Genomic DNA, 14,356 nt, shown 5'->3' with positions numbered 1-14,356 from the left:
CTGAAAAGCTGGATGTAGAAGATACAATTTGAAATACACTGGGGAAATGGGTTATTTAAAGTCCATGCTATTGCAGCTAAAGGGAAGAATTGTTAAGAAGTGAGATCCATTATCCAGATTTATTTCATACTCACCATCCCCCCTCCCCTTTCCTTCTCTCTCAAACACCTCGGCTAAATATGGCAGTGACTTACTTCCTAAATTTTTATCTTGAGTGCAACTTCAGCTGTAAGTTATAGATCCATATGTTCAGTGGTCCACTGGCTCAAACTCAACAGACATGGCTAATCTCCCCCAAACACCTGTTACTTCACACAGTTACAACTTGACAAATGGCACCACAGCCTACCCAAATGAGTAATCCAGTAATCCTACAGAAATTCAGCTTACTTGCCCCCTAAACCCAGTTAAATACTTAGCATCTACCTCTTGGTATCTCACACACTAACCCCTCCTGACTGGAAGCCCCTCCTTTCTCCTCCACCACCTTGTGGCCAAGTGACACTTCCCCAAAATGCATGGTTAAAGTTGTCCCCGACAGCTTTCATGAGTCCGTTCAAGCTCACTGAGTTGCACAGAGCCGTTCCTTCCTCCATTGCTCTCGACCGCCCTGCCAGCCAGCAGCATGCAACCTTTGTTCTGGCATCTAGAATGTCCTGCATTGGATATTAAACAACAACGCATCACGCTATTTCCCGTCTTTCCACATGATGATCTGCCGCCAGGACAGGCACCCTCCTTCTTGGCCGAATTTCTCTACATATGCTCAAAACTCAGGCCAACTATTAATAGTACCTCAGGGAGGAATCATTTTCTGACCCTCTCACCCCTTCCTCATTATGACCCTCCTTCTTTGTGTTCCCATGTAAGTATTTTTATCACACCCATTGTCACCCTGAGCTATTGTTCATGGTTTGCCTGTGTCTGTCTTCACGAATCAATCAGGTGCCTTTCATTTACTCAATCTTCAACAAGCCATTCCTGTAAGCCAGAGTCACTCTGCATCCTTGGAGTCTAACACAGAGCCTGGTACCCAGGCAGGGCGGCATCAGCATCAATATGCTGAGGACACGTGATTCCACCACCAATTCACCAAATAAAATTCATGTTTTCACTGTCTTCTAGTGCTTTCTGCCCACTACCTTCTATATAACCAAATTGTTTGATGTTGTCCAATTAAACAATTAGAAACATTTCAGCCAGGCATAGTGACTCATGCCTGTAATCCCAGTACTTTTAGGAAGCCCAGGTGGGAGGATCGCTTGAGGCCAGAAATTTGAGACCAGACTGAGCAACACTACAAGCCTCCATCTCTACAAAAAATTTTAAAAATACAAAAAATTAGCTGGGTGTGGTGGTGTGCACTCATAGTCCCAACTACTTGGGAAGTTGAGGTAGGAGGACTGCTTGAGCCCAGGAGTTGGAGGCTGTGGTGAGCTATGATCGCATCACTACACTCCAACCTGGGCGAAAGAGTGAGGTCTAAATAATAATAAATAAAAATAAAAAATAAACACTTAGAAACGATTTTTTCAAAATCATGAAGCATTCAAGTTTGTTGAAAAGAAAACCATCACAAGACACAAGTTGTTAAATGAAGTCAAGGTCTTCAATGTAGAGGCTGACATTTCCATTTCACTTGAGTGAATTTCTGAATGAAATTCTCTCCTGATTGAAAGGAATCTATCTTTTTTTTAATTATTATTTTTGAGACAGTCTCATTCTATTGCATAGGCTGGAATGCAGTGGCACAATCTCGGCTCACTGCAACCTCCTCCTCCCAGGTTCAAGCGAGTCTCCTGACTCAGCCTCCTGAGTAGCTGGGATTACGGGCACGTGCCACCACGCCCAGCTAATTTTTGTATTTTTAGTAGAGATGGGGTTTCACCATGTTGGCCAGGCTGCTCTCAAACTCCTGACCTTGTGATCCACTTGCCTCGGCCTCCCAAAGTGCTGGGATTACAGGCATGAGCCACCGCGCCTGTGCAATCTTTTGACAGGAATCTAAACCCAAAGAGAGAGAAGGAAGAAAAAAAAAATCCACAAAAAAACAAGTTCCAAATTGCCACTCTCATGTGCTGATGTGGAAGTGGCCACTCCAGAGCATAAATGTTTGGTAAAGTTTTAAAATACATATAGTCAGACAGATGGTTACAATCATCTTTTGGCTACGAGTCTTGATTTCATGTGAAAAAAAAAAAAAGCCAAAAAAAAAAAAAACCAGAAAGTCCCGACAAACTGCACTGTGTTCATCTGTCCCAAGAGCACTCAATGCCAAGACAGTGCTAATCAACCAACCACGCGGCCTTCAGGCCACGCTGCCTCCGTGACAGGCGCGCTATTACTTGACTCGAGCCTTGGAAAGGGATGGAAACAAGCCAACCAAGTCTACCTTGGAAAGACTCAACTGAAGAAAATGAAACAGATTTCGGCCGGGCACGGTGGCTCAAGCCTGTAATCCCAGCACTTTGGGAGGCCAAGATGGGCGGATCATGAGGTCAGGAGATCGAGACCATCCTGGCTAACACGGTGAAACCCCGTCTCTACTAAAAAATACAAAAAACTAGCACGGGCGAGGTGGCGGGCGCCTGTAGTCCCAGCTACTCGGGAGGCTAAGGCAGGAGAATGGTGTGAACCCGGGAGGCGGAGCTTACAGTGAGCTGAGATCCGGCCACTGCACTCCAGCCTGGGTGACAGAGCGAGACTCCGTCTCAAAAAAAAAAGAAACACAGATTTCAATTTGCAAGATTCCCAAATAGTCCACTCCACGGCAGGGTATGCCCAGCCTTCCCATGGCAAGCAGGCTGTGACTTCCCTGCAGGTGAACTCGGTTCAACCGGCTGCTAAAATCAATCAGTCTTTCACTGGCTGATGCCTGCTAACACATTTTGCCTGACAGATGCAGGCTTCAAGTTAATTCAGAAGCAACATCAAACACATTTGCAGATTCGGGCTGGAATGCCACCTAACCAAAGGAGGATATTTCTGAAACACCTAAAAATACATCAGCTGTGAAGCACAGTTCGTGCTTACAGAAGCATTTATCTTTAGAAAGAGCCCCACTTCTTAAAATTGGCTCCGTTGATTCTGATCTCTGTGCTGTTTGTTCGGCAAGACCAACAAACTAACCGAAAGGCTGGGTGGAACAGGGAAGAGCTTCCTCTGGAGCCAGCCTCAACACCATAATTGCAGGCGAGCGCTGAAGTTCCCTGCAGCTCTCCCCGTGATGTGGTTTTGAGCCATTCCTTAGAGACTGGGAGAGGAGTCTCCTCCGCGCAACTGACCCGGAGCTCCACGATCCCTATAATGAAGAAAATGTGCTTCTCTTCCATTCAGCAGGAAACAACAGGCCACACCTCGGAACCTGGCAGCCCTTCCACTCTGGGCACTGAGCTTGCCTTCCGTACAACAGAAACCTCTCCTGCTCTTGTCAACGTTGTGCTTAGATGCTGGGTACCTAGCAATTTGAGATGATCCGGGGCCAGAGAGCACAGAAGACAGAAGACAGGCACCTAAAAAACACTTGTTCTCACTCTGCTCAGGAGCTTCCAAGATGGTAAGCGCCACGTTTTCAGAGCCACAGCACTTGACAAGACCGGGAGACAGTGACATGCAGCCTCTTCCTTCACCTCCCTCCCCACAGTCCCCACGACTTTTCTCCCATCTCTACCCTGGTCTAAAACCCTCAGCCCTCCCCCACTGAATTACTGCAACACGCTCTCAGCCCATCTGTCCTTTCTCGTCTCAGCCATATCACTTCCCTCTTAAATCTTCTGAAATGTTTCTTAGAGAAATTCTCCTTTCAGAAACCTTTAAACAGGCTGGGTGCAGTGGCTCTTGCCTATAAATCCCAGCACTCTGGGAGGTCAAGGTGGGAGGATGGCTTGCAGTCAAGAGTTCGACATCAGCCTGGACAACATAGCAAGATCCCACTCTTCACAAAAATTTAAAAATTAGCTGGGCGTGGTGGTGCATGCCTGTAGTCCCAGCTGCTCTAGAGGCTGAGGTGAAAGGTTCACATGAGCCTGGGAGGTCAAGGCCGCAAAGAACTAGGATCACACCATTGCACTCCAGCCTGGGTGACAAAGTAGGATCCTGTCTCTAAAACAAAATGAAGGCCAGGCGCAGTGGCTCACGTCTGTAATCCCAACACTTTGGGAGGCCAAGGCAGGCGGATCTCCTGAGGTCAGTTCGAGACCAGCCTGGCCAACATGGTGAAACCGTGTCTCTACCAAAAATACAAAAATTAGCCGGGTGTGATGGCGGATGCCTATAATCCCAGCTACTCAGGAGGCTGAGGCAGAAGAATTGCTTGAACCCGAGAGGCGGAGGTTGCAGTGAGCAGACATCGCGCCACTGCACTCCAGCCTGGGTGACAGAGCAAGACTCCGTCTCAAAAAAACAAAAAGAAAAGAAAGAAAACAGGTAACTTTAACAAATATAGTGGTGTCTGTGTATCACCAACCCCAAACTTTCCAGGTGAGCTGTAAGTGGGGGAGGGACGTTCTGGCACCACTGATACCTTAGGCCAGATGACTCTGGAGCTGCCCCAGGCACTCCGGTATGCTTCTCAGCATCCCTGGCCTCTACTCGGTAGATGCCATTAGCATCCCTTGACCATAGATATGAGACCAAAAATGTCTTTTGGATATTACAAAATGTCCCCAGGGCAGAGTCATCCTAGGTGGGGAACCAATGGTTTAAGGCTTCTAACCCCAGGCTGCCCATCCCACCTAATTTCCGCACATTCCCCAGCAAGCATCTGATTCCATGAGCAAAGGCAGCCGTCTCCGCTGCAGTGAGGCCACATCAAACTCACCCTCATCTCCCATCTTCCTGTACCGTGTTCACTGGCCTTTCCTTCTCATCAATTCTTTTTTTCTCTCTCTCTTTTGTGGAGACAGGGTCTCGCTCTGTTGCCCAGGCTGGAGTATAGTGACACCATCTCAGCTCACTGTTGCCTCAACCTCCCCGGCTCAGGCGATCCTCCCATCTCAGCTTCCTGAGTAGAAGGGACTACAGGGACATGCCACCACGGCTGGCTAATTTTTGCAATCTTTTGTAGAGACGGGACTTTGCCAAATTGCCCAGGCTTGTCTTGAACTCATGGGCTCAAGCGATCCTCCCACCTCAGCCTCCCAAAGGACTGGGATTACAGGCGTGAGCCATCATGCCAGCCTTTCTACCCAACCCTGATTGATCTCATTCCTTTGTAGTATCACCACCACCACCACCTCCACAGGGCTTCCTGAGCCACGCATAGGTTATGTCTCTGTACCACAAGCACACACCCTGCTCCTCCTCTCCTTAGCGGGTGTGTATTTGTCCTCGCCAGGTCTTAGCAGGCGGTGGCAGGAGACGAAGAAGTCTAGGCCCTCATCAGACCCTTTCTAAGGAAGGGAGCAATCAGGAGAGAGTCAACCCCCTACCCTCCAGGCGGCAAACCCATAGCCAAGAGGTTTAGGGTAGAAACCTGGGGCCCCTGGCTGGGAACTGGGAGCTGAGCAGGGCTCTAGTCTTGAAGTGGCCAGAGGAAGGATAAGGTTGGCGAGCGGAAGTCTCAGCCAGAGGAAGGATAAGGTTGGCGAGGGGAAGTCTCAGGCAGGAAGAGCCTGGGAGTTCCAGGAAAAGAATCTAGCAGGGCACAGAAGGCGGGGCTTCTGCACAGGCAGTTACAGCTAGCGCAGAGTGGCTCCAATCCAGGTACTACAGCTTAAACCATGCAGTCCAGACCTAGGGACACTGGCATCAAACTCAGTACGGCCTCTGTCCCCTCAAGGACAAGCGTGGGAGAGGGATGCATCCACAGGAATAGCTAAAGGGCCCAGCGGTAAGGTTCAGGGGCTTCATAAGCACAGTTAAACCCAAGCCTGTGTCATCCTCACATAACCCTCAATGACAGGCCTTCAGCTATCCAAGGCCATGTGCTGTGAGCTGGCCTTGGTGTTATCTCCCCACTCAATTGCAAGCTTTGAGGCTAGGGATGATGTTGTAAACTTCTTCCAAATCCCTCTTAAAATGGAGCCAAGTTCAAGGCAGGAACTTTCTAATTAAACACTTGTTGCTATGGGATGGCTAAGATGGAGAGACAGGTACAAAGGTTAAAGTTCCCAGAGCTTTCACTTTTTTTACTTTAAAACATCCCTGGTAGAAGGATTATGGTATCTGATCTTTGAAAACACGTTAATTTTAAAAACTGGTGTTCAGAAAGATTCAGTCATCAATATAAAGCCAAAGAGGAGGTTAGTGAAGAAAAGGGGCAGTCAACTCTAACTTGACTATTCTGGGTGCTTTTATTTTTTGTTTAATCACTTTCTACCCCATTTCAATCGAAGATGCCAAAAGCTACAAGAAAAAATATTTTCCTGGTTTCTGACAAAGTTCTCAGATAAAAAGACCAGTCCCCAAGGAGCAAAAGCTAACGGAACTCCTTAGCAAAGAATGGCAGCCTCTCTACCTGGCGATGAGCCACTAGCCAGCAACCCATGGAACCTGCCAGCTCAGAACAGAAAGTCAACAAATAATGGAACATCCAGATGCCAGCAGGGGGAAAATGCCACAGGAGTCCCTCCTCAATGATGTGACTCAAAGGAGACTACCTGGCTGGATGCGGAGGCTCATGCCTGTCATCCCGACACATTTGAATGCCCAGGCGGGAGGATCACTTGAGTCCAGGAGTTCAAGACCAGCCTGTGCAACACAGCAATGTTTTATAAATTTAAAAAAAAAAAAAAAAAAGGAGGACACCTATGGTGGGCAAAATAATGGCTCCTCCCACAAAGACATCCATCCACACTCATCCCAGAGCCTGTGACTAGATAATGTCACATGGCGAAGGGGTTCTGCACAGGTGATTACGAAGCCTGAGATGGGGAGATCATCCAGGGAGGCCCAATCTAAGGGACAGCCTTTCTTTTTTTTTGAGACGGAGTCTCGCTCTGTCGCCCAGGCTGGAGTGCGGTGGCCGGATCTCGGCTCAGTGCAAGCTCCGCCTCCCGGGTTTACGCCATTCTCCTGCCTCAGCCTCGGGAGTAGCTGGGACTACAGGTGCCCGCTACCTCGCCTGGCTAGTTTTTTTTGTATTTTTTAGTAGAGACGGGGTTTCACCGCGTTAGCCAGGATGGTCTCGATCTCCTGACCTCGTGATCCGCCCGCCTCGGCCTCCCAAAGTGCTGGGATTACAGGCGTGAGCCACCGCGCCCGGCCTGGGGCAGCCTTTCTTGGCTGCAGTCAGAGAGAGAGAAAGAAGACAGTGGAGGAGAAAGAGGAAAGATCTGAAGTCACGAGAGGGAAGCAACACATGGTTACTGGCACTGAAGCCGAAGAAAGGGAGCCACAGATCAGGAAACCAGGGAATGTGGGCAGCCTCTAGAAGCTGGGAACAGTCCTCAGGAGACAGTCAGCAAGAAAACAAGGAACTCAGTCCTACAACTGCACGTAACTGAATTCAGCCAACAGCCACAATGAACAGGAAATGGATCTTCCCCTAGAGCTTCTGGAAAGAGATGCGGCCCTGCTGACACCTTGATTTCTGCTGTAAGACCTATGGGACTTTCGACCTACAGAACCATAAGAGGGCAAGTAGCTTTGTTCTTTTAAGTTAGTATACTTATGGTAATCGGTTATCCAGCAATGGAAAACTAATGCAACATCTCCGGAACAATTCAAGTCGTTTTATTTTTTTTTTCTCTTTTAAAGATATAGACAGGCATTGCTCCAAGCCAGGATCCCATGTGGAGAAGCGGTGGCTATTCTGACAGGTGGCAGTCTTGTCTCGATATAAGCAGAGTCCAACAGATGCTGGCATCACCAGTAAATGGCTTCAATGATAATTTTTAAAAATCATGGTGGCTGCTTTATGAATAATACACAATTTTGCAAGCCTCAAATGGAAGGTCTACAATGGCATAATTAACTGAACTCAACTGCAAACCGGATGCACAAAAATCCTGCGGCTTTCCCCTTAGAAAGGAAGAAAATGACCTTATTCCAAGACCAAGATCTTATTTATAGTATTTATTGGGCAATTTAGCTATCAGGTTTAACATCATTATCATGAAAAGAGGAAAACAAATAAAAAACTTTTTAAAAGGGTCTGCCTTGTAAACCCCTTGTGTAGTTTTTTTTTTTTTCCTTCTAATTTACTTACTTTTTCTTGACTATTGAAAATGTACAATAACAACTTGTGTCCAGGTGGGCATGCTGGCACGTGCCTGTAATCCTAGGTACTCAGGAGGCTAAGGCAGGAGGATCACTTTAGCTCAGGAGTTTGTGTCTAGCCTGGGCAACATAGCAAGACACCATTACAAAAAAAAACTTATGTTTTTTCTCTAACGACAGCAAAGTATGAGTTTGAAAATATAGATTGAGCATCCCTTGTGTGAAATGCCTGGGACAAAAAGTGTTCTGGATTTCAATATTTTTTGGATTTGGGAATATTTGCATACTATGCACTGGTTAAGCATAATTTAAGTTAAATTCAAAATCCCAAATATTCCCAATGAGCATTTCCTTTCAGCATCACATCAGCATGCAAAATGTCTTAGATTTTGAAACATTTTTTGGATTTGGGGTTTTTGGATTAGGTATAGTCAACCTATCTGCACCTACAAGAGACATACACCAATAAAAAATTTTAAAATCCAGGTTCACATTTTATCAACTACAAGACTATTTGTAAAACGAATGGCATTTATTTTATAAACATTTATTGCACAACTACCAGGTGCCTGGCAGTGTCCTTGGCTCAAGGAAGACAAAATAAGTCCTTGACAAACCTAGCAAAGAAACTGCTATGTAAACAAATAGTTACGCGACAGTGTCAAATATTTAATACTGACAACAATGCACGCATAGTGCAGTGGTCATGTGGATACCTATGCAGTGGTATTCCATGGGAAAGAGGTAGTTCCCTGGTCGTCAACAAGGAGATTTTTGAGATGGGAAGAGACAAATAAATGTGCATTATGTCAGCTCATGCAAAACACAGAATGCATCGCCACTTTCACACCAACATGTATAAACATTACCTTTTCTGAACATATGGAAAATATTTTAATCTAAAGACTGAGGACAAGCTAGCTCAGCAAGTCAGAGGACTACAGCATGATTGAATTTCTCTGGACAGGGCTGTTCGAAAACATTTGGCAAACATTAGGTTGATCTGACCAAAAAAAAACACTTTCACAGTGTAAAAAAAAAAGAAAGGCAAATACACTCTTTTTTTTTTTTTAAACTGAGGAAGATTTAGCAGTGTAAACCCATAAATATCTAATTCTTTCTCTTTCCCAGCTCCTTTGTCAGTCTAAGGTTAGATAAATTGGAAGAACCTGAATATTAAGCATGCCTTGAGCTTCAGTTAGCATGTACTATCCATTTGAAGGCTGATTTTTAAAATTTATTTATTTATTTATTTATTTATTTATTTATTTATTTGGAGATAGAGTTTCGTTCTGTTGCCCAGGCTGGAGTGCAGTGGCGTGATCTTGGCTCATTGCAACCTCTGCCTCCCAGGTTCAAGCGATTCTCCTGCCTCAGCCTGCTGAGTAGCTGGGATTACAGGCAAGCGCCACCATGACCAGTTAGTTTTTGTATTTTTAGTAGAGATGGGATTTCACCATGTTAGTCAGGCTTGTCACAAACTCCTGACCTCGTGATCCACCCACCTTGGCCTCCTAAGGTGGTAGGATTACAGGTGTGAGCCACCGCACCTGGCAAACGCTAATTTATTATTAATCATAATCACCACCATACTGGCAAAGAGAAATGTAACTCCTAAAGAATAAAATTTACTAAAAGATCAAGAGTTTTTAAAGTATTATTATTTGGCTCAAAAATTATATAACTTTGAGCTGGACAAGAGAAATAAACACATATAACCAGTTGCCTTTAGTTTCCTATGAAGACTTACAAACAGGCAGATGGAAAAGGGGAGAAAACCTGCAGGTCAACTGATCCTGACAGATAATGCAGTACCTGTACTTTAATGTCAAAAATTTATTACAGAAGTGATTTTTAAATATCACTTCATAATAGAGGTAGAGTCACATTTCATAGAAGTTGAGAGAAAAGTGTGCATGACCACTTTTTATGTATTTCTCCATTCAAAATAGCAAACAGGAATCCCACAACTTAGAAAGATGGGTTGGGTTCCCTTGAATGCAAGTATCACCCTAGGGTGGGCTCCAGAGCCAGAAAAATAATTGAAAATCTACAGAAAGAGAAAAATCCAGAAAAGACAGCTTGAGTTCAAGTACTGATGTCTACAAGTTAACATTTTCCGTCAGTCAGTCTAACAATTCCGTGACTTCTTTCCGTAGCAGAACACTTAGAAACTGAATACAACAGAGCGTATTCACAAGAAGCAAGGTCAAACTACCTCGATGTGCAGAAGACCCTTCCACAGAAAGTAAATCCCACTAATAAAATCTAGGCAATAAACTCTAGGAAAACATGATTTATTGACCCAAGTTTCTAATTTGGCAAATCCCTTAAAAACATAGTTTTACGGCCGGGTGCGGTGGCTCACGCCTGTAATCCCAGCACTTTGGGAGGCTGAGGAGGGCGGATCACGAGGTCAGGAGATCGAGACCATCCTGGCTAACACGGTGAAACCCCGTCTCTACTAAAAAATACAAAAAATTAGCCAGGCATGGTGGCGGGCGCCTGTAGTCCCAGCTACTTGGGAGGCTGAGGCAGGAGAATGGTGTGAACCCGGGAGGCGGAGCTTGCAGTGAGCCGAGATCCGGCCACTGCACTCCAGCCTGGGCGACAGAGCGAGACTCCGTCTCAAAAACAAACAAACAAACATAGTTTTACTAAGATTAACAAGAGTTCTCAAAAGGCAGGAAATACTCCCTGAAAAGAAAAATAAGCATTCACTCAAATGTGAGAATCTTTTTAAAGGAATTACAATAGGAACTTACATATATTTGATTTCTCTTATACCGCTGGAATAAGTTATACATGATGGAGCCACCGTGGAGCTCTGTCAAGGACGCCATGTCATCCACGCCCTCCTCGTTCGTGGGGTGCATGGCAGTCACCTTCTGGTGGGTAATTGTGCTCTGCTTGTAAGTGAATACCTGAGGGAGGGAGAGGAATTCAATTATTTCATTATCAGCAGTAAGTGATTTTTCACACACGTGTCCCAAACTGACAATACAATCTCGGTATAATTTCAGCAAAAAGATTCTAAATTGGACAATAAAAAAATATATTGCAAAAATCTTTTTCATTTTAGGTTACCTATATATTTGTCTCTCTCTCTCTCTCTGTGTACGTATGTGTGTGTGTGTGTGTGTGTATGTTTTTTGTTTTGAGGCATGATTTCATTCTGTCACCCAGGCTGGAGTGCAGTGGCATGATTACAGCTCACTGCAGCCTCCACCTCCGAGGCTCAAGTGATCCTCCCACCTCAGCCTCTCGAGTAGCTGGGACTACAGGCGTACGCTACCAGCCAGCTAATTTTTGCATTTTCTTTTAGATACAGGGTTTTGTCATGTTGCCCAGGCTGGTCTCAAACCCCTGGGCTCAAGCAATCCACCTGTCTTGAACCCTCAAAGTGCTGAGATTACAGGCATGAGCCACAGAGCCCAGCTGTCACCTATATATTTCTAAGAGAAGCAATTATTTTGACCGGTGCTATTAGACATTCCTAAAAGATATTAGTTCAAGTATGAACATCTTTTGGGAGTCACAGAAATTATAAACTTATAGTTCACTTCTCTGCATTATTTCTCCATTTGATATAAATCAGTAACAAGACACTTTCCAAGTTTTAGAAAGTAATTTGGTTTCCTTATATAATGTTTCACATTGAATCTCATAATTTCAAAGCTTTATAATAGTTATCCCATTTAAGTATTAATTTAAGTACTTTAAATATGATATACATTCATATTGATTAAATAGTCTATATATCTGTTCAAAGACTGTAACGTATTATCACAGGAATATTTAGAAAATCGCCTTGGACAATATTCCCTTTCAACTAGGATATATAGCATTTGTGTACTCTCTCGGCAGAACAAATGCAGTCTGATTTAAAATAAAATTGTTTTTTTTTGTTTGCTCAAGAACCTCTCTTTTTTAAAATTCCAAAAACAGCAATAAGCGCTATAGACAAGTTGTAGCATGTACATAAGGTGACTCTGGTACCGCCAGATTGCTGAATTTGCATGGATTTCTAATGTCTACTCAGTGCTCTTCGTCCTAAGTGATTTGGTTCAGGATTAACCACCTCACATTAAGCTCCATCTGTTGACCAAAGCTTGACCAGCTTTACAAACTCAAACAATAACAAAATCATTTGATTGCAGAGTTCCACTCCATAGTTACTCATTTACTATAGTTGGTAGTTTTTAAATACTTGGATTACAATCCTCCTTTAAGTAAAATAAAAACATCAAGAGATTTTTTTTTAAAAAAGACATAAATAACATGAAAAGTGTTCAGCCTTCAGACACGCACACACTAGCATGTGCATGTCTGCACACAAAACAATTTTCTGCAATCATATGTGTGGAATGTTTTTATTGGAGAGACTATTTTTAGATACTGACTGGCTGCCTACATGGCAACAAATGGCATGTTATTGCAAAGCAGAATGACACACTAAGAAACGCAAAAGTACCAATCCAATGGTTTCCATGAGCCATGACAAATGGCATGTTTCACTCTGCTAGAGAGAAATTACAGCTTCGGCAGTAGCATTTCTGCCACATAAACCACAGTAGTTGGTCAAGCCAGTCCTGAGAAACTGCGAGGCCAAGGTTGGGACCCACCCATCTCTTATGAAGAAAAGCCACTGTCCCCAGCTGCTTCCTGGGCTCAGACATCCACCAGGAGAGGAGACAGTCCTGGTGGCCCCATCTCATGGCAAGGTGGCCAACCCTGCTACATGAGCCCCACAGGGCTGGCAGAGGCCTGGGGCCACCTAGGGAGCAGGGTAGAAGCGCTTCGCACCCAGAATATCAAGGTGTTAACGAAGGCACAAGGTCACATTCAAGAGTGAAGAAACACATAGACCCTTTTTAAGTCATCAACACCATGAAAGTTAAGAAACAGAAACTTAGGCCGCAGTCGAAACAGCCTTGGGGCAACCTAGAAATTCCCAGAAGTTAAACAGCTAGAACGCCCTGCCTTCCCCCAGCACGCCACATCCCCGTGATGCCAATCGAGGCACGTTTTCAGAAGAGCTACAGCCAGACAGGTACTTGCGTCTTCCAAAGAAAGTGCCGACTAGGGTGGGGCAGAAACAGAACTTGCCTGCTGGTCAAGTCTCAGCCAACCAAGTGGTATAAAGAAGGGCCCGTGTCACCTGCCAGCTCCCAGCACACTCCTGAGGCCTCATCTCACTCTGCTGGTTCAAGGCTCCTGCCAGCACAACTCGAGTTCCCTTCCCAAATTTTCTTCTAGGCAAGAAGACAGGGCACTGAAGCCAGCACAACTATCTCCCCGTCAAGCCCTGCAAACTCACCACCAGCAAGTCCTTCTCAACGTGAAAACAAACAGCTTCTACCAACCGTCACTCTATGTATACTGAGAAATCCAGATTTTGAAGATTTAGAATATTAGAATTTTTACTTATATTTATATTGATACATATTCTGCTTTCTGGAAATAACCATACGTAATACTCAGACACTACAAAACATAGACACTAATTATTTTATATTTTACATATATGTAATATACACATTATACATATTACATATAATGTGTATGGTATATATATTTCACACATATATAAAACATCTTATATGTAATATATATTATATATCTTATGTGTATTTTACATATATAAAACATATTATATATTATATATTATACATATAAAACACCTTATATATAAGATCTTATATCTTCTTAAGATACCTTATATCTTAATATTTTATATAAGATGCTTATATACGTATATGTATAATATATATGTTTTATAATGTATATATGTATAATATATAAGATGTTTTATATATGTATCTATTACATGTATAAAATATCTATATAAGGTATATATATAAAATGACTGAATGTTTACATCCTTTGTAATTGTCTTGCTGTTCCTAGTGCATCAAAAAAGACAAAGAAATGTGTATATCCTATGTCTTTTTTGATGCACTAGAACAGCAAGACAATGCATAGCCCAAGTGAACAGTTCAGCACTGGAAACCATCACTGAAAAATATGGCTATAACCTGTAAACTAGAGTTCCTCACCTTCATACATTTGACTTCCTTTCCTCCATTTTTTTTTTTTTTTTTTTTTTTTTTTTGAGACAGAGTCTTGCTCTGGAATGCATTGGTGCGATCTTGGCTCACTGCAACCTCCTCCCGAATTCAAGTGATTCTCCTGC

At 43.9% G+C, this 14,356-nt stretch overlaps 1 protein-coding gene across 2 annotated transcripts in view; it reads right to left on the bottom strand.

The window, feature by feature from the left end:
- The window catches only part of MYO10 (myosin X), a 272,370-nt gene that overhangs the window by 142,577 nt on the left and 115,437 nt on the right, over positions 1-14,356 (bottom strand). The window contains exon 3 of one of the 2 annotated variants that reach the window (XM_007961248.3): positions 10,926-11,084. The exons of the other annotated variant lie outside the window; for it this stretch is intronic. Coding sequence (XP_007959439.3) covers positions 10,926-11,084 — 159 coding nt within the window. The remainder of the gene's footprint in view (positions 1-10,925; positions 11,085-14,356) is intronic. 2 annotated transcript variants of the gene reach the window in all.

This window comes from Chlorocebus sabaeus, chromosome 4 (assembly GCF_047675955.1).
Source record: "Chlorocebus sabaeus isolate Y175 chromosome 4, mChlSab1.0.hap1, whole genome shotgun sequence".
NCBI lineage: Eukaryota > Metazoa > Chordata > Mammalia > Primates > Cercopithecidae > Chlorocebus > Chlorocebus sabaeus.
This window is presented reverse-complemented; position numbering and strand designations above follow the sequence as displayed.